The 20,131-nt window shown below is 45.8% G+C and overlaps 1 protein-coding gene across 1 annotated transcript; it reads left to right on the top strand.

The window, feature by feature from the left end:
- The first annotated feature begins 10,940 nt into the window (after nucleotides 1-10,940).
- Nucleotides 10,941-17,439, top strand: TRIM75 (tripartite motif containing 75). The gene is made up of 2 exons (XM_050791821.1): nucleotides 10,941-11,023; nucleotides 15,711-17,439. Exon 2 carries the CDS (start codon nucleotides 16,033-16,035, stop codon nucleotides 17,437-17,439), a length of 1,407 nt encoding a protein of 468 aa, XP_050647778.1. The 5' UTR covers nucleotides 10,941-11,023; nucleotides 15,711-16,032.
- Nucleotides 17,440-20,131: the final 2,692 nt, after the last annotated feature.

Below are 20,131 nucleotides of genomic sequence, written 5' to 3'. Positions count from 1 at the left end.
CTATCCTCGCCAACATGATGAAACCCCGTCTCCACTAAAAATACAAAAATTAGCCGGGCGCGGTGGCGGGCGCCTGTAATCCCAGCTACTCGGGAGGCTGAGGCAGGAGAATGGCGTGAACCTGGGAGGCGGAGCTTGCAGTGAGTGGAGATCGCACCACTGCACTCCAGCCTGGCAACAGAGCGAGCCTCCGTCTCAAAAAAAAAAAAAAAAAAAATTAACCAGGCGTGGCGTTGTGTGCCTGTCGTCTCAGCTACTTGGGAGGCTGAGGGAGTAGAATCGCTTGAACCCAGGAGGCAGAGGTTGCAGTGAGCCGAGACCGCGCCACTGCATTCCAGCCTGGGTGACAGAGCGAGACTCCGTCTCAAAAGCAAAACAAAAAATAAATAAATAAAACTATGGCGTGATCTCACATATATGTGAAATCTTAAAAGATTGAATACATAGAAGCAGGGAGTAGAATGGTAGTCAACAGGGCCTGGGAGGCGGGAGAGTGGGGAGATGTTGGTAAAACGGCACAAAGTTACCGTTATACGTGCTGTACAAGTATAGTCTCCTTCACCCAGATGATCACTACTTAGACCAAGCTTGTCTAACCCACAACCTGCAGGCTGCATGCATCCTAAAACAGCTGTGAGTGCAGCCCAACATAAATTCATAAACTTTCTTAAAACATGAGTTTTTTTGCATTTATTTATTTATTTAGAGTCTTGCTCTGTCGCCCAGGCTGGAGTTCAGTGGCGCGGTCTCGGCTCACTGCAACCTCCACGACCTCCGTATCTGGGTTTACTGCAACCTCTGCCTCCGGGTTCAAGCGATTCTCCTACCTCAGCCTCCTGAGTGGCTGGGATTACAGGCATGCTGGCCACCACACCCGGCTAATTTTTGTATTTTTAGTAGAGACGGGGTTTAACCATGTTGGTCAGGGTGGTCTCCAATGCGTGACCTTGTGATCTGCCTGCCTCTGCCCAAAGTGCTGGGATTACAGGTGTGAGCCACCGTGTCCGGCCCATTTTTGCATTTTTTTTTTAAGGTCATCAGCTGTTTGTTAGTGTTAATGTATTTTATGTGTGGTCCAAGACAATTCTTCCAATGTGGCCCAGAGAAGCCAAAAGATTGGTTACCCCTGATTTAGACTGAGGCCTTAGCTTGATCTTAGCCATTTCCCCAGGAAGCCTTCATAGGCCGGGTCGCACTAGGGGAGGTAAGCCTGTCATCTGCTCCTGTAGGCCACTGTTCTGCGGCATCCAGGACTGCTGGGCGCAGTGGTTCATGCCTATAATCTCAACACTTTAGGAGGCCAGGAAAATCGCTTGAGCACAGGAGTTTGAGAGATCATCTTGGGCAACACAGTGAGACCCCTGCCTCTACAAAAACATGGAAAAAATTAGCCGGGCATGGTGGCCCATGCGTGTAGTCTCAGCTACTTGGTAGGCTGAAGTTTGGGGATCACTTGAGACTGGGATTTGTAAGAGACTGCAATGATCCCTAATTGTGCCACCGCATTCCACCGCCCAGGTGAGGCGACACAGTGAAACCCTGTCTCAAAACAAACAAACAACAGCAAAAAAACCCACTCAGGACACCTAGTAAAATGACTCTTGCAGTGTCTGTCCTATGACTAGATTTATAAACGCCCTCCTCAGCGAAAGCAGAGACTGAAGCTATCCAACCGTTTGACCAAAGCCTTAGTTAGCATAGTATCTTGTACTGTAATTGCTTATAAACAATTGAAACTAATGAAAGGAATGCCACAAGACACAGCCGAGGGCACTGAAGAAAGTGCTGTGTTTTAAAGGAAAGATCTTTGACCCTGGAGGGGAAACGACATAAATAGAACACTCAGAGGTAATGGGAAGACTGGCTGCCTAGCTGGCCCTATTTCATTTCTGTAGGTGAGAAGATGGCATGTCCGGCCCCCTGCTGATTCCCCTCCCCCAAAGGCCCCTCTTCCTATCAAGTTAACTGCATTTTTTTTTTCCCTCCCACACTTAATGACCACCCATCCCTCCAAGCCCCATTTTCTCTTTTCCTCCCTTCCACACCCTGGGCACCCCAAAGCACTCTACTTAGGCAGACTGGAGCTGTAATAAAAGCAAACTATTTGGATTCAAGTAGATGTTAGGTGAGTTGGAATCCAGACTTACTGCTTACTTCCTCCCAGTGTAACCTGGTTGAGATAAATCATTTAACCCTCTAACTGACAAGGATTCAGGACACAAGGAAAACACCCGTCACCTCCCTGCCTTTTTGGAAAGACAGGAAGAATGTAGAGAGCTAATGGGATATTTTGGTATTAAATAACACAGATTTCTTTGGACACAAACATTCAAGATCTTCCAAACATTGATTTGCATTTTTTATCCTTAGGTCTGTTTGGTTTTCGGGCTGCTGAGTATAGTGAATGTTGTGCATAATGGACCATAGGTGAACAAGGCTGCCTTGGAAGTCTTTTCCTTATATGTAAATTCTATTTATATGTAAAACTTAGGCAGGGCGCGGTGGCTCAAGTCTGTAATCCCAGCACTTTGGGAGGCTGAGACGGGCGGATCACGAGGTCAGGAGATCAAGACCATCCTGCCTAACCCGGTGAAACTCCGTCTCTACTAAAAAATACAAAAAACTAGCCGGGCGAGGTGGCGGGCGCCTGTAGTCCCAGCTACTCGGGAGGCTGAGGCAGGAGAATGGCGTAAACCTGGGAGGCGGAGCTTGCAGTGAGCTGAGATCCGGCCACTGCACTCCAGCCTGGGGGACAGAGCGAGACTCCGTCTCAAAACAAAAACAAAAACAAAAACAAAACTTAGAGACAGGTCTCTGTTGCACAGGCTGGAGTGCAGTGTTGAGACTAGCTCACACCAGGCTCGGTGGCTCACGCCTGTAATCCTAGAAGCTGAGGTGGGCAGATTGCCTGAGCTCAGGAGTTCAAGACCAGCCTGACCAACATGGAGAAACCTCGTCTCTACTAAAAAGAAACGAAAAGAAAAGGAAAGAAAAGAGAAAAGGAATCCTTGCCGAAATTGCAAGGAATTTTCCCATAGCCTTATATTTAATGTCAAAATTTTAAAACAGCCTAGATATTGAGAGTGATTTAATAAATTATACTGTACTTACATGATGCTGTATGACCCTAAGAGGTACTAAATAGAGTATATATAGAGAGAATATATATATATAAAGTATATAGAGTATATAGAGAGTATATATATATATAAATAGAGTATATATGTATAAAGAGAGAGAAAGAGTACTAAATATATTCTCTAGAAAAAGGTTTACAATATACTTTTTGAAAAAATATACTGCTGCTGAGGCTGGAGGATGTCTTAAGCCCAGGAGTTCAAGACCAGTCTGGACAACTTAGCAAGACTGTCTCTACGATAAAAAAAATTAGCCAGAATGGTGGTCCATGCCTGTAGTACCAGTTCCTTGGGAGGCTGAAGAGGGAGGATTGCTTGAGCCCAAGAGCTTGAGGCTGTAGTGAGCCATGATAGCACCACTGCACCCTAGCCTGGGCGACAGAGTGACACTCCCTCTCTCTAAAAAAACAAAAAAAAGTCTCAATATACAAACTTTAGAATATGATTACAATCATCCTTCGGTATCTGCAGAGGATTGGCTCCAGGACTCCCTTGGATAACAAAATTCAGATGGATTCTCAGATCCCTTACAGTTTGCCTCAATATGGAGGCTTCTGCCTCACCTGATGGAAAATATTCCATTAGTGATTGGTTGAATCCTGGGATACAGACTTTGATTTCCAGATGGTGTAGAAAAAAGAAAAGAGAAGAATCCCGGGATGCAGAACTTGGCAGATACTGAGGGCGAACTGTATTTTTGGGTGATAGTAATATGATTTCCTATTCTGTATGTTTAGATATTTTTATACTATGATGTTTGTGTAAAAATAATATAGATATTAATTCCATATATTCCATATATTTACATATATTCTTTTTTCCTGTACTTGCTTTTTTTTTTTTTAATTATAAGAAATGTCAAAGCCAGGCAGAGTGACTCATGCCTATAATCCCAGAGCATTGGGAGGCTGAGGCAGGAGGTTCACTTGAGACCAGGACTTCAAGACCAGCCTGGGCAGTATACTGAGACCTTTGTCTCTACAAAAAATGAAAAACAAAAACAAAAACAAAAACAGCCTGGTATGGTGGTGTGCACCTGTAGTCCCAGCTACTCGAGTGGCTGAGGCAGGAGGATCACTTGAGCCCAGGAGGTAGAGACTGCAGTAAGTCATGATTGCACCACTGCACTCCAGCCTGGGTGACAGAGCGAGGTCCTGTCTATAAAACCAAGTACATAAACCCAATTTTATAAAAAGATATTTCAATCATATGCACAAGTAAAAAGAATAGCAAAGATCTCTTGAATCTCTTATTTTTAGCAGTCATGTACATGTGGCCAATCTTGTTTTATCTGCCCATGCTGGTCCTGACCTCCTATACTTAGACTCTTTTATAGTTAATCATATCATTTGAAGACATCATGTCATTTGATCCAAAGATACTTCAGCATATATCTCTAAAGGATAAAGAGTCTTTTTTAAAATAACGGTAATATAGCCTGTAGTCCCAGCTGCTTTGGGGGCTGAAATGGGAGGATCACTTGAGCCTGGGAAGTCGAGGCTGCAGTGAATGGTGTTTGCACCACCACATCCAGCCTTGTTGACAAAACTGAGACCCTGTCTCAAAAAATGAAATAAAATAAAATAACAGTAATAGGCCAGATGTGGTGGCTCATGCCTGTAATCCCAGCACTTTGGGAGGTTGAGGTGGGAGTGTCAGAGGTGTCTGAACCAGAGCAACTCCATCTTGAGTAGGGGCTGAGTAAAATAAGGCTGATATCGACGGGACTACATTCCCAGATGCTTACTCACAAAGACCTTCCTGATAAAATAGTTTGCAGTAAATAACCCGGCCAAAACCCACCAAAACCGAGATGGCGAGGAGAGTGACCTCTGGTTGTCCTCACTGCTACACTCCCATTAGTGCAGTTTACAAATTCCATGGCAACATCAGAAAGTTACCCTATATGGTCTAAAAAGCGGAGACATGAATAATCCACCCCTTGTTTAGCATATCATCAAGAAATAACCATAAAAATGGGCAACCAGCAGCCCTTAGGGTGCTCTATGGAGTAGCCATTCTTTTATTCCTTTCCTTTCTTAATGAACTTGCTTTTACTTTACTTTACGGACTCGCCCTGAATTCTTTCTTGCACGAGATCCAAGAACTCTCTCTTGGGATCCGGATCGAGACCCACTCCAGTAACAGGAGGATCACTTGAGGCAGGAGTTCAAGACCAGCCTGGGCAGTATGTTGAGACCCCATCTCAAATTAAAAAAAAAAAAAGTAACAGTAATATCATAATCACTCTTTAAAAATTAAATGTGATTTCAGTATCATCAAATATCTTTTCTCCTTTCAAATTCTGCAGGCTGCCTCAAAATTTGTGTGTTTTAGAGTTAGTTTGTTTAATTCAGGCTCCAAGCAAGATTTACAGATTAATGTGTTCTTTTCTTAATACTAATAAGCAATGCCAGGGGGTAACTGTGATCAAGTATATATGCACGCATGTCCTCATATTACAGGTGAAAAAAATAAAATTCAAGGAGATTATAAATTACTTACTCAGGGTTGTGGAGCTAATAAATGGCAGAGCATGACTGAAATAATTTAGAATCGGGAAAGATATTAGTAATCTATTGATGAGATATAGGCTTGGGTCTCCTCAACAGATAAAAGGCAGTGTACGTCCCCGGGGTGTGTCTGAGAGCACTCAGGGAGTATGTGAAGAGGCAACCAGCACACAGCACTCTACAATCCTCTGATGGTCTTCATCTCTGTTCTTTTCCCAGAAAATATTAAGCATTTAAACTGCCGGGCGCGGTGGCTCAAGCCTGTAATCCCAGCACTTTGGGAGGCCGAGACGGGCGGATCACGAGGTCAGGAGATCGAGACCATCCTGGCTAACACGGTGAAACCCCGTCTCTACTAAAAAATATAAAACAAAACTAGCCGGGCGAGGTGGCGGGCGCTTGTAGTCCCAGCTACTCGGGAGGCTGAGGCAGGAGAATGGCGTAAACCCGGGAGGCGGAGCTTGCAGTGAGCTGAGGTCCGGCCACTGCACTCCAGCCTGGGTGACAGAGCGAGACTCCGTCTCAAAAACAAAACAAAACAAAACAAAACAAAAAACATTTAAACTATTTTAAAACTCTACTATAGAGGATTGAAAACATTCAGTTTCACCTTTTTGTTTGTTTTTGAGACAGAGTCTTGCTCTGTCGCCCAGGCTGGAGTGCAGTAGCATGATCTCGGCTCACTGCAACCTCCGCCTCCCAGGATTCTCCTGTCTCAGCCTCCCGAGTAGCTGGGATTATGGGCATGCACTACCACGCCCGGCTGATTTTCTGTATTTTTAGTAGAAATGGGGTTTCACCGTGTGGCCCAGGCTAGTCTCCAACTCCTGAGCTCAGGCAATCTGCCCGCCTCAGCCTCCTAAATTGCTGGGATTACTGGCGTTGGCCACGTGCCTGGCCACTCAGTTTCATTTTTAAGACAGAACTCTTAAGGAAAGACAGAGACCCTCTCATATTGTTTTATATTGTTTTATACTCAGTACCTGCTTTAAGAAAAAACAAGAACGTAAAACCAAAGACAGGTAGCCCGGCGCCAGGCCCGAAACCAGGCCTGAGCTTGCCTGGCCTAAACCCAGTAGTTAAAAATCAACTCCTAACTTAGAAACTGATGTTATTCATAGATTCCAGACATTGTATAGAAGAACATTGTGAAACTCCCTGCCCTGTTCTGTTTCACTCTGACCACCGGTGCATGCAGCCCCTCTCACGTACCCCCTGCTTGCTCAAATCAATCACGACCCTTTCATGTGAAATCTTTAATGTTGTGAGCCCTCAGATTAAAAGGGACAGAAATTGTGCACTCAGGGAGCTCGGATTTTAAGGCAGTAGCTGGCCAATGCTCCCAGCTGAATAAAGCCCTTCCTTCTACAACTCGGTATCTGAGAGGTTTTGTCTGCGGCTCCTCCTGCTACACTCTCACTCATTTTGGCATTAAAACCCCTTTGGCAGAAAAACTGCTGTATTTTGATTATTTCCTTTATAATTGTAGGGTGGGGCCAAAACCAAATGGAATCAGCTAATAGGTGGGAGGGACAGAATTGAGAAAGGATCACTTACCTCAGAAATGTAAATTAACCCAAATAATCTATTCTTTTACTTTGACTACGGGCTCTGGGCTGATTACCTTTAGGAATTATAATGAGTGTTTATCTCTCGTCTCCCATTAGAGCCACTCTGGCCTTTGCCCCGATACTCCACTGAAATGCTCCCGCGCATTTTTTTTTTTTTTTTTTTTTTTTTTTTTTTTTTTTTTTTTTTTTTTGAGACGGAGTCTCGCTCTGTCGCCCAGGCTGGAGTGCAGTGGCCTGATCTCGGTTCACTGCAAGCTCCGCCTCCCGGGTTCATGCCATTCTCCTGCCTCAGCCTCCCAAGTAGCTGGGACTACAGGCGCCCGCCACCTTGCCTGGCTAGTTTTTTTGCATTTTTTAGTAGAGACGGGGTTTCACCGTGTTAGCCAGGATGGTCTCAATCTCCTGACCTTGTGATCCGCCCGTCTCGGCCTCCCAAAGTGCTGGGATTGCCGGCGGGAGCCACCACGCCCTGCCTCCCACGCATTTTTTTTTTTTTTTTTTTTTTTTTTTTTTTTTTTTTGCGACGGAGTCTCGCTCTGTCGCCCAGGCTGGAGTGCAGTGGCCGGATCTCAGCTCACTGCAAGCTCCGCCTCCCGGGTTCACGCCATTCTCCTGCCTCAGCCTCCCGAGTAGCTGGGAGTACAGGCGCCCGCCACCTCGCCCGGCTAGTTTTTTTTTTTTGTATTTTAGTAGAGACGGGGTTTCACTGTGTTAGCCAGGATGGTCTCGATCTCCTGACCTCATGATCCGCCCGTCTCGGCCTCCCAAAGTGCTAGGATTACAGGCTTGAGCCACCGCGCCCGGCCCCTCCCACGCATTTTTATCAGTCCCTTTACAGTTGTCCCTATCCCCTAGGAGCAGGCCCCTGCTGCAGGCCCCTGCTGCAGGCCCCTGACAGCTGCCCCTTGCTCTCTTTGGTTTCTGGGACAGATGACTCTTTCTCTGCCGTCCCCTTAGGACTCATGGCTTCTTGCCGATCTGTCATCAATCTGTCTTCTGCCTTCACAGGACACACATGAAGCCAGACGCAGCCCCCAAATTAGCATCCAAGGTGACAGCACTGGATTCTGAGGGGTGGAGGATGAGGGAAGACAGCCAGGGTCAGCTAACCAGGTGAGGGTTCCCAGGTGTCCTCAAGGAGGGTGTGTCAGAGCTCAGGGACACAGTGTGGGGCAGGACAGCAGGACTTGATGGTGGATTTGTAGGGAGCAAGAGTATGAGGGAAATCAGAGATGCCTTCTTGATTTTCTGCTTCAAATACTAGGTGAACAAAGGTTCCACGTTCCATTGATTGAGGTGGACAAGACTGCGAGAGGGTCAGGTTTCTGGCTTCAGAGTTGAGGAGAAATCAAGATTCCTGTTTTGTTTTGTTTTCTTTTGTTGTTTTTGAGACAGAGCCTCACTCTGTCACCCAGGCTGGAGTGCAGTAGCACCATCTCAGCTCACTGCAACCTCCACATCCCGGGTTCAAGCAATTCTCCGTGCCTCAGACTCCCGAATAGCTGGGATTACAGGTGCCAGCCGCCACACCCAGCTGATTTTTTGGATTTTTCATAGAGACGGAGCTTCACCATGTTGTCCAGGCTTGTCTCAAACCCCTGACCTCAAGTGATCTGCCCGCCGAGGCTGCCCAAAGTGCTGGGATTACAGGTGTAAGCCACTGCACCTGGCCATAAATTGATATGTTTAATATATATATTGAACACAATGCAATGTTTTTGCCTACAAAACCTTTCTGTTTCTCAGTTAAATCTTTTAAGAATATTATTATAAACATTTTTAAACTTCCACAAAGTAGAGAGTATAGATAATGAATCTCCATGCAGCCATTACCCAATGTTGTTGTCTATACTCCAATTTAAAAATCACTTTAGTTTGTTTTAGAGACGGGGTCTTGCGCTGTCTCCCAGGATGGATGCAGTGCTGTGATCACACTTCACTGCAGTCGCCAACTCCTGCGCTAAAGGGATCCTCCCCCCTCTGCTTCCCAAAGAACTGGGATAAAAGGCATAAGCCACTGTGCCGAGGTAAGAATCACTTTAGAATTACTTTTTTAAATCCTATATGTGCTTGTAGTCCCAGCTACTCTGGAGGCTGAGGTGAGAGGATCGCTTGCGCCTAGAAAGTTGAGGGCACAGTGAACTGTGATCACTGGACTCCAGCCTGAGTGACGAGCAAGACTCTGTCCCGCCCCCACAAAATAAGAATTACTTTTTATATGTAGTAGACAAATATATAACTTTAGGGGGGGCGCAGTGGCTCACACCTGTAATCCCAGCACTTGGGGAGGCTGAGACAGGCGGATCACTTGAGGTCAGGAGTTCGAGACCAACCTGGCCAACATGGTGAAACCCCGTTTCTACCAAAAATACAAAAATTAGCTCGGTGTGGTGGCTTATGCCTGTAATCCCAAGTACTCCGGAGGCTGAGGCAGGAGAATTGCTTGAACCCAGGAGGCAGAGGTTGCGGTGAGCTGAGATCCTGCCGTAGTAGTAGGACAAGTCGCAGACAAAACCCCTCAGACGCTGAGTTAAAGGAAGCGTTTTATTCAGCTGGGAGTGTCGGCAAGACTCCTGTCTCAAGAGCCGAGCTCTCTGAGTGAGTAATTCCTGTCCCTTTTAAGGGCTCACAACTCTAAGGGGTGTGCGTGAGAGGGTCGTGATTGACTGAGCAAGCAGGAGGTATGTGACTGCAGGCTGCATGCACCGGTAATTAGATCGAACCAAAACAGGATAGGAATTTTCACAGTGCTTTTCTATACAATGTCTGTAATCTATAGATAACCGATTAGGTCAGGGGTCGATCTTGAACTACCAGGCCCAGGGTGCGGCACTGGGCTGTCTGCCTGTGGATTTCATTTCTGCCTTTTAGTTTTTACTTCTTTCTTTGGAGGAAGAAATTGGGCATAAGACGCTATGAGGGTTGGTCTCCTCCTTTACTGCCACTGCACTCCAGCTTGGGTAACAGAGCCAGACTCTGTCTGGGAAAGACAGTCTGGCAAAAAAAAAAAAAAAAAGACTTTGGTTATTTTGCAAACATTTCCTTATACAATAAGGATGCACCTGCGGGCCAGTGCATGCTTTATGTGAGTACTCTCACTCTTTTTCGAGACAAAGTCTTCAACTCTGAGACCCAGGCTGGAGCGAAGTGACACGATCTTGGCTTGCTGCAGTCTCAACCTCCCAGGCTCAAGCAACCATCCCACCTCAGCCCCCCCAAGTAGCCGGGCCTACAGGTGCCTGCCCCACCACCCGCGGCTACTTTTTGTACTTTTGGTAGAGATGGGGTTTCACCATGTTGCCCACGCTGGTCTCAAACTCTTGAGCTCAAGTGATCCACCCGCCTCTGCCTCCCAGAGTGCTGGGATTACAGACAGGCGCGAGTCACCGTGCCTGGCCGACATCCTTGCTGTTAATCTTCTGTAAGGAATATCTTTCAGCAGGTAGCCCAGTTGCAGGCTCTGGGTTGAAATCTCCTTTAGTCTTTCTCAACTTCTGTTTCTTTTCACTCATCTAAATAAGGCGGGCTCTGGTTATTTGCATGAGCAAACGCAAACCTGCCCTATTCAGTTATTACAAAAAAGACTCCCAAGTTCTCAGATCAAGGCCAAGGACACTTAAGTGCTTACAGGGAGGAAGCCTCCCCCACCCTCTCTTGCCCTTACCCCTCCCACTTCCAGGTGGAAGCTGGTCTTAGCTGGGTGGAGTCCTCACAGCTGCACTTTCCATGTGTGTTTAGTTAGTATCTAGTGTATGGCCTCTTGCACGGATAAAGGACCACCGCAGAGCTCCCCCTGCTCCAGGTAAGTTGGGAGGTGACACTTTGTGGGTGCTGGCCTATTGAGTACCTGCTCTGTGCCTAGAAGGAGTTTGCACCTCACAAGGGAACCCAAACTCGGCATCAGATTATTTTATGTTTTTATTTTTATTTATTTTTTTTGAGCCGCCATCACGCTGTGCAACCCAGGTTGAAGTACACTGGGGTGATCTCGGCTAACTGCAACCTCTGCCTCCTGGGTTTAAGCCATTCTCCTGCCTCTGCCTTCCGAGTAGCTGGGATTACAGGCACTCTTCACCAGCCAGGCTAATTTTTGTATTTTTATTTTATTTATTTATTTTTTTTGAGACAGAGTCTTGCCTTGTCGCCCAGGCTGTAGTGCAATGGGGCTATCTTGACTCACTGCGACCTCCACCTCCCGGGTTCAAGTGATTCTCCTGCCTCAGCCTCCCCAGTAGCTGGGACTACAGGCGCGTGCTACCACACCCAGCTAATTTTTTGTATTTTTAGCAGAGACAGGGTTTCACCATGTTGGCCAGTATGGTCTCAATCTTCTGACCTTGTGATCCGCCCACCTCGACCTCCCAAAGTGCTGGGATTGCAGGCATGACCTCCCGCGCCTGCGGCATAAGCTTATTTTAAAATGCATGCCATTTATTTATTATTGTTCCTGATTTATTTATTAGTTTTGTCCTAAGTCACCATAATGCTTACTAAAAAAAGTTAAGCCCAGAGCCCACCCTGTCCTAAGGAGTCAGAAAATGAGATGACTGATGCCTGTCTGGGAACATTCCCGGAAATGCTGGTCTGATGGCGAGTGTGGAATTACCTTCCAGGATGTAACAGTGAGGGATGGTTTGTGTATAGAGTTGGGGGGGTGGGGTGGGGGGATTAGAGTCCTGATACGAGGCCCTGAGGTCCCCATCAGGCTGTTTATGGGCTTGATCTTCCTTTATTTAACCACTATGCTTGCTTACAAAGGACAGACTTAGGCTAGGAGGGGTTAAATAGCTCCCCCAAGGCCACACAGTTAATAAGGGAACACCAGGAATCAAACTCAACCATTAAAAAAAAAATTTTTTTTTTTTTTTTTTTTGGTAGAAACGGGGTCTCACTCTATTGCCCAGAGCTGGTCTTGAATTCCTTGGGCTCAAGCGATCCTCCCAGCTCTGCTTCCCAAAGCACTAGTATTACAAGCGTGAACCACTGCACCTGCTAAGATAACTACTTTTTTTTTTTTTTTTTTGCAATGGAGTTTCGCTCTTGTTGTCCAGGCTGGGGTGCAGTGGCACGATCCTGACTCACCGCAACCTCCGCGTCTCAGGTTCAAGCGATTTTCCTGCCTCAGCCTCCCAGGTACCTGGGATTACAGGCATACACCACCATGCCTGGCTAGTTTTTATTTTTAGTAGAGACGGGGTTTCTCCATGTTGATCAGGCTGGTCTCCAACTTCCCACCTCAGGTGATCCACCCACCTTGGCCTCCCAAAGTGCTGGGAGTACAGGCCTGAGCCACCTTGCCTGGCGATAACTACATTTTACAAAGGAGAGGTGTTTGATACTGAACCTCGACGTTGGAAAATGAGACCAGAGGGGAAGCCTGAGATCTGAACAAAGAGGAGGAGCTAAGGAAAGCAAATAGTGGCAGGACCTGAGCTTGGCAGGACTCTGGATCAGCTGTCCAGGGATGCCTCCGGGCAAGAGAAGTACACATACACTCTGCTCCAGAAATTTATACTTGATCAAGAAGTGTGCCGGGCGTGGTGGTTCACGCCTGTAATCTCAGCACTTTGGGAGGCCGATGCAGGTAGATCACGTGAGCCCAGGAGTTCCACACAAGCCTGAGTAACATAGTGAGACCCTGTCTCTCTCTCTCTCCCTTTTTCTCCCTTTTTTTTTTTTTTTTTTTTTTTTGAGTCTCACTGTATTGCTCAGGCTGGAGTGCAGTGGTGCGATCTCAGCTCATTGCAACCTCTGCCTCCTGGGTTCAAGCGACTCTCCCACCTCAGCCTCTGGAGTAGCTGGGATTACAGACATCAGCTATCCACACCCACCAACACCCAGCTAATTTTTGTATTTTTAGTAGAGATGGGGTTCCACCATGTTGGCCAGACTGGGAGAACCCATCTCTTTAAAATATATATTTTTTCAGCTTGGTGAGGTGGCTTACACCTATAATCCCAACACTTTGAGAGGCCAGGAGTTCACGACCAGCCTGGGCAATACGGCAAGACCCCATCTCTATTAAAAATAAATAAGTTAATAAAAATGATTGTTTTTAAAAAAGGAAGTGATTCCTCAGACCGTGCAGTGAGGGAGAACTCAGCAGACTTGAGTTGAGGGATCCCTGCATATTCCAAAGAAAGGTCTGTCTTCAGCACTGTCCCTTCACTGGATCCTGGGAGTAATTTCTGAGGCCATGGACTATACTGTCTGATAAAAGTGTGTTTTTATTACTGAGGCCGTGGACCACAGGGTTTGATAAGAGAGGGTTTCCGAAACCTTTCTGGGCATGCTCACATAATAAACAATCTATGTACAATGTCTATTTTCTTTTTCTTTCTTTCTCTCTCTCTCTCTCTTTTTTTTTTTTTTTTTTCTGAGACAGAGTCTTGCTCTGTCACCCAGGCTGGTGTGCAGTGGTGCGATCTCGACTCACCGCAACCTCCACCTCCCGGGTTCAAGCCATTCTCCTGCCTCAGCCTCCCAAGTAGCTGGGATTATAGGCACCCGCCACCATGTCTGGCTAATTTTTTTGTATTTTTAGTAGAGAAGGGGTTTCACCATTTGGGGCAGGCTGGTCTCAAACTCCTGACCTTGGTCATCTGCCCGCCTTGGCCTCCCAAAGTGCTGGGATTATAGGCATGAGCCACCGCCCTCGGCCAGTCCATTTTCTAAAACACAAAATTCTGAATGTGGTGGCCCCTTGGTCCAAGGGGAAGAGATGATAGCTGCGAACAGAGTGAAAAGCAGGTGGAAGGAGTAGGAAGATGCCTGCTTTTTTTTAATCCTAAGATATATTGTGTGCATCAATATATTTGGTGCTATTATTTTTCTTTAAAATCTGCTTGATACTGCCTTGTATAGAATGTATGTTACACACATGTAATATAGTTTATTCTGCCAATACTGACTAGACATTTTCCAATGCTTCCTCTTTTTTGAAGTTTAAACTAGTACGGAAAATAACATTTTCAGCCTGGTGCAGTGGCTCACACCTGTAATCCTCGCATTTTGGGAGGGTGAGACAGGAGGATTGCTTGAATTCAGGAATTTGAGATCAGACTGAGTGATGTGGCGAGACCTCTAGAAAAAATAACAAGAAATTAGACTTCAGTGAGCCATGATCATGCCACTGAGGGACCAGAAGAGACCCTGTCTCAACAACAACAACAATCTTTGTATATATGTTTGAATATTTGTTCAAGTCATATGCATTTTTATAGGATTAGCATTGTCAAATTACAATGGCAAAGGAAAAACTTTTAAAGTCTTTTTTTGTTTTTTGTTTGTTTGCTTTTGAGATAGCCTCTGGCTCTGTCACCCAGGCTGGAGTGCAGTGGTGCAATCTCAGCTCACTGCAACCGCCGCCTCCTGGGTTCAAGCGATTCTCGTGTCTCAGCCTCCCAACTAGCTGAGATTACAGGCATGTGCCACCATGCCAGGCTAATTTTTTTTTGCATTTTTAGTAGAGATGGGGTTTCACCATGTTGGCCAGGCTGGTGTCGAACTCCTGAACTCAAGTAACCCTCCCACCTCGGCATCCCAAAGTGCTGGGATTACAGGCGTGAGCCACCAAGCTCAGCCTTTGTTTCTACCTCACAGTCTACAGTGTTGGAATATCTACATAACTGTTTCTCCTATGCGCCTTTGGGGAGCATGGTATTTGGCATTTAGACATAATGACATTTTAACAGTAAACACTGTAAGTATTTTTCCAAATTTTGTTTATATTCAGTGTGTTATCTCATTGGGTTTTATTTCACAAATACATAGGTCTTCTGTGGCCTATTCAACTGTAGAGAAGCAAGGATGTAAGAGCAAGGTAAATTTGGTAGATGTGATCTTAAGCCATCAGAGACTTTTTTTGGTTTTTCCTAATTAGAGACAAAGTCTCACTCTGTCACCCAGGCTGGAGTGCAGTGCCACAATGACAGCTCACTGGAGCTCACTGGAGCCTTGACCTCCATGGCTCAGTGATTCCTCCTGCCTCAGCCTCCCAAGTAGTTGGGACTACAGGTGTGCACCATCACGCCCAACTAATTTTTTTTTAATTTTTTTTTTTTTGTAGAGACGGACTCACTCTACGTTGCCCAGGCTAGAAATACCTTATCAAGACAAAAGTTTAAAGGGAGATTGTCATTATTTACCTAATTCCAAGAATTTGGGATGTAAAGCAAATTTCTCCAAGTTACAGATATAGGTAACCGAGGCTGTATTTTAATTTGGGTGGTCTCTATGCCTCGGGGCCTAAGCTGTTCCCACAACCCCACTTAGGATGACTGGTGAGTAGATGGGATGTGGGGACTGTGGTATCAAGTATGTGGAATAGCTGGCGCACAATAATAAAGGCACGGAAATAAAAGACTGGGGCTAGGGGAGGATAACTTGTGTTTGGCTAGAACGTGGTAGAGGTTAGGACCACCTGAAGTAAATTCAGGTTTGTTTCATCTTGTTTTGTTCTTAAGAAAGGAATATCTTCTCACCCACAGCAACCAGTGATTTGAGGCAACAGCTACTTAGCTTGGCATCATTTTCTCTGAGCAGCCAAAGACTGGAAGAGTTGTGACTGTGACTGCCAGCAGACTGTGTGTGGGACTCCTTTTGGCAGTTGGAATTAAAGGATCCAAAGATTCAAAGAACTTCAAGGGCTGCCACCAATGTGAGAAACCAGTGGGACTGTAGCGAGGTCATCAGCTGTCTCCAGGAAGGACAGTGAGATCTGAGAGCATATCTGCTTCTCACTGAAGAGTACCCACGAGCTCAACCTCTTGAAGAACGCCCACCGTGGTCCAGACCTTCACTGACAGTCCAATGGCAGTGGCAGCAGCTCTGACCGGACTCCAAGCAGAAGCCAAGTGCTCCATCTGTCTGGATTACCTGCGTGACCCCGTCACCATCGAATGTGGGCACAACTTCTGTCGTTCCTGCATCCAACAGTCCTGGCTGGATCTACAGGAATTGTTCCCTTGCCCTGTCTGTCGTCACCAATGTCAAGAGGGGCACTTCAGGAGCAACACTCAGCTGGGAAGGATGATTGAAATTGCCAAGCTACTCCAGAGCACCAAGGGCAATAAAAGGAGGCAGGAAGAGACCACCTTGTGCGAGAAACACAACCAGCCCCTGAGCGTTTTCTGCCAGGAGGACCTGGTGGTGTTGTGTCCCCGGTGCACTCAGCCGCCTGACCACCAGGGCCACCATGTGAGGCCGATAGAGAAAGCTGCCATTCATTATAGGAAAAGATTCTGCAGTTACGTCCAGCCCCTGAAAAAGCAATTGGCAGACCTCCAAAAATTAATAAACACTCAAAGCAAAAAGCCCTTAGAACTGAGAGAGATGGTGGAAAATCAAAGGCAGGAATTATCCTCTGAATTTGAGCACCTCAACCAGTTTTTAGACTGTGAACAACAGGCAGTTCTCTCCAGATTAGCTGAAGAAGAGAAGGACAATCAACAGAAACTCAGTGCAAACATAACAGCATTTTCAAACTACAATGCCACACTCAAAAGCCAGTTAAGTAAGGTAGTAGAGCTCAGCGAGCTGTCTGAACTGGAATTGCTGTCACAAATTAAAATTTTCTACGAGTCTGAAAATGAGAGTAGCCCATCAATCTTTTCAATTCATTTAAAGAGAGATGGCTGCAGTTTTCCTCCCCAGTATTCTGCTCTGCAGAGAATTATAAAGAAATTTAAAGTAGATATAGTTCTAGACCCTGAAACAGCACACCCCAACCTGATTGTATCTGAAGATAAAAAATGTGTGAGATTTACAAAGAGAAAACAAAAGCTTCCTAGTTTCCCAAAAAGATTTACAGTCAAGCCAGTTGTTCTGGGTTTTCCATATTTTCATTCTGGCAGGCATTTCTGGGAGATTGAAGTGGGGGATAAGTCGGAATGGGCTATTGGCATTTGCAAAGATTCTCTTCCCACAAAGGCCAGGAGACCCTCATCAGCCCCGCAGGAATGTTGGAGAATTGAGCTACAAGATGACGGCTATCATGCACCAGGGGCTTTTCCAACCCCTCTATTGTCAGAGGTGAAAGCCAGGGCCATTGGCATTTTCCTGGACTATGAGATGGGTGAGATCTCATTCTATAACATGGCTGAGAAATCTCACATCTGTACTTTCACTGACACTTTTACTGGACCTCTTCGGCCTTATTTCTATGTAGGACCAGATTCACAACCTCTCAGAATCTGTACAGGGACAGTTTGTGAATGAAAACCCACCTGTTAGGCTGAACTATTTTACTAGTTGTCGATTTTTTTTTTTTTAATGGAAGATGCAGAGGCTATTGTATTAATATATCTAGGAATATAATCCCTCTAGTTTTTTTCTTTCACAGTTCCCAAGAAGAAAACTTTATGTTGTTCTAACAACTGTCTATGAAACAGGGCTAAGAATGGCTGCCTCCCAGGAATGTCGTGGGGGTTACCTATCATGTGCATGGACCTGGCACGTTACTGAGTATAAGGGTGATTATTTCTGTTTTTCAGAAAGTGAAGATGGAGCTTGCAAAAGATGAACCAGAACAAACTTACCAATTTTGTCTCCTCTGTATAAAGGTTGGATTGTGCTATTCCTGACACATACTAAGCAGGGAGCAGGTTGTAACCCTTAGTTAAACCACAGGGCACAATTTAAAGGGGTGGAGTGGGCAACACAGGGAGAGGGTAAGCATTTTTAGCCTTTAACATGTGAGGCTTTGACAGTTTTTTCTGTTATCCCCAGAAGCCACCTACTGGTGGCACTTACTACATTAGGTTTCTGCTCCCATAATTTTCATTTCTTCCTGTATTCTTTGCTATTGTGCATAGTACTTTGGAATACAACGACTTATGACGACACTGGAGAGACCTGGAAAATCTTGTTAGTAACAGACATTACTGTTAGATACCATGTCAGAGACTAAAAGATGAATCACTGGCAGGATGGTATACCTATATTTACTCAGAATGTTTTCTTACAAAGACAGCTAACATTTATTGAGCCCTAACTATGTCTCAGGAGTTGCAGTATTTTTAAAACAACCCTGAGATGTAGGCACTGAGTTGTTTAAAAAAAAAAAAAAGTTTAAAATTAAGAAAACAGTTTCAAGACAAAGTATCCTAGTTAAGATGACTCAGCAAGTGGTAAAGAGATATCCGGAGTGGCCGGGCGCAGTGGCTCACACCTGTAATCCCAGCACTTTGGGAGGCAGAGGCGGGCGGATCATGAGGTCAGGAGATTGAGACCATCCTGGCTAACACAGTGAAACCCTGTCTCTACTAAAAATCCAAAAAAAAAAAAAAAAAAAAAAAATTAGTCAGGCATGGTGGCGGGTGCCTGTAGTCCCAGCTACTGGGGGCGCTGAGACAGGAGAATGGCATGAACCCGGGAGGTGGAGCTTGCAGTGAGCCGAGATCGCGCCACTGCACTCCAGCCTGGGCGACAAAGCAAGACTCAAAAAAAAAAAAAGGGGGCCGGGCGCGGTGGCTCAAGCCTGTAATCCCAGCACTTTGGGAGGCCGAGACGGGCGGATCACGAGGTCAGGAGATCGAGACCATCCTGGTTAACATGGTGAAACCCCGTCTCTACTAAAAAAAAAAATACAAAAAACTAGCCGGGCGAGGTGGCGGACGCCTGTAGTCCCAGCTACTCGGGAGGCTGAGGCAGGAGAATGGCGTGAACCCGGGAGGCGGAGCTTGCAGTGAGCTGAGATCCGGCCACTGCACTCCAGCCTGGGTGACAGCGCGAGACTCCGTCTCAAAAAAAAAAAAAAAAAAAAAGGGTGCCTTCAATCACTGACAAACCAGCCCCTTAAATGGTTTGTCAATGGAATGCTTTATAACATACACAGAAAGTAATAAGGTATTTTTCCCTCTGACTATGGAAAAGGAGATGTCCACAGGTCCAGGTCCAGGTATAGACTCTAAGGATGCTACACTAACTTAACCAGAAGGATCTGGGTTTCTATCTAGGTTCCATTAATGTCTGGTAGTGGGCTTAAACTCGGGCATAAAATGGACATAATACTTTATTTTGCATGAAAGTTATGAAGGTGAAGTTATATATGTGTGTGTATATGCGCCAAAGTTAATTTTTATATATATATTATTTTTTAAATAGAGATGGGACTCACTATATTGCCCAGGTTGGTCTTGAACTCCTGAGCTCAAGTGGTTCCCCTTGCCTCAGCCTCCCAAAATGATGGGATTACAGATGTAAGCCACTGTGCCCAGCCCTTATCTACTTTATTTTATTTATTTTTCAATTTTTTCAGAGATGAGGTCTCACCCTGTTGCCCAGGCTAGAGTGCAGTGGCACAATCATAGCTTGCCGTAACCTTGAACTCCTGGGCTCAAGGGATCTTCTCACCTCAGCCTCTGATTTTTTTTTTTTTTTTTTTAGATAGGGTCTTGCTCTGTTACTCAGGCTGGAGCACAGTGACAGGATCATGTTCACTGCAGCCTCAACCTCCCAGGCTCAAGCAATCCTACCACCTCAGCCTCCCGAGTAGCTGGGACCCCAGGCATGCGTGCCACCATGCCCAGTTAACTTTTTTTTTTTTTTTTTGAGACGGAATTTCGCTCCTGTCACCCAGGCTGGAGTGCAATGACGCGATCTCAGCTCACTGCAACTTCTGCCTCCCGGGTTCAAGCGATTCTCCTGACTCAGCCTTCCGAGTAGCTGGGATTACAGGGACCTGCCACCCAGTTAACTTTTAATTTTTTAATTTTCTGGCAGGGTCTTTGTTGCCTAGCCTGGGTTCAAACTCCTAGCCTCAAATGATCCTCTCTCCTCCACCTCCCAAAGTGCTGGGATTACAGCATGAGCCACCATGCCCAACCCATCCAGGCAATTTTTATTTATTTTTATTTTATTTTATTTTATTTTTTAGTAGAGATTGGGTCTCACTACATTGACCAAGCTC

Source organism: Macaca thibetana, chromosome 5, assembly GCF_024542745.1.
Source record: "Macaca thibetana thibetana isolate TM-01 chromosome 5, ASM2454274v1, whole genome shotgun sequence".
Classification (NCBI taxonomy): Eukaryota; Metazoa; Chordata; class Mammalia; order Primates; family Cercopithecidae; genus Macaca; species Macaca thibetana.
This window is presented reverse-complemented; position numbering and strand designations above follow the sequence as displayed.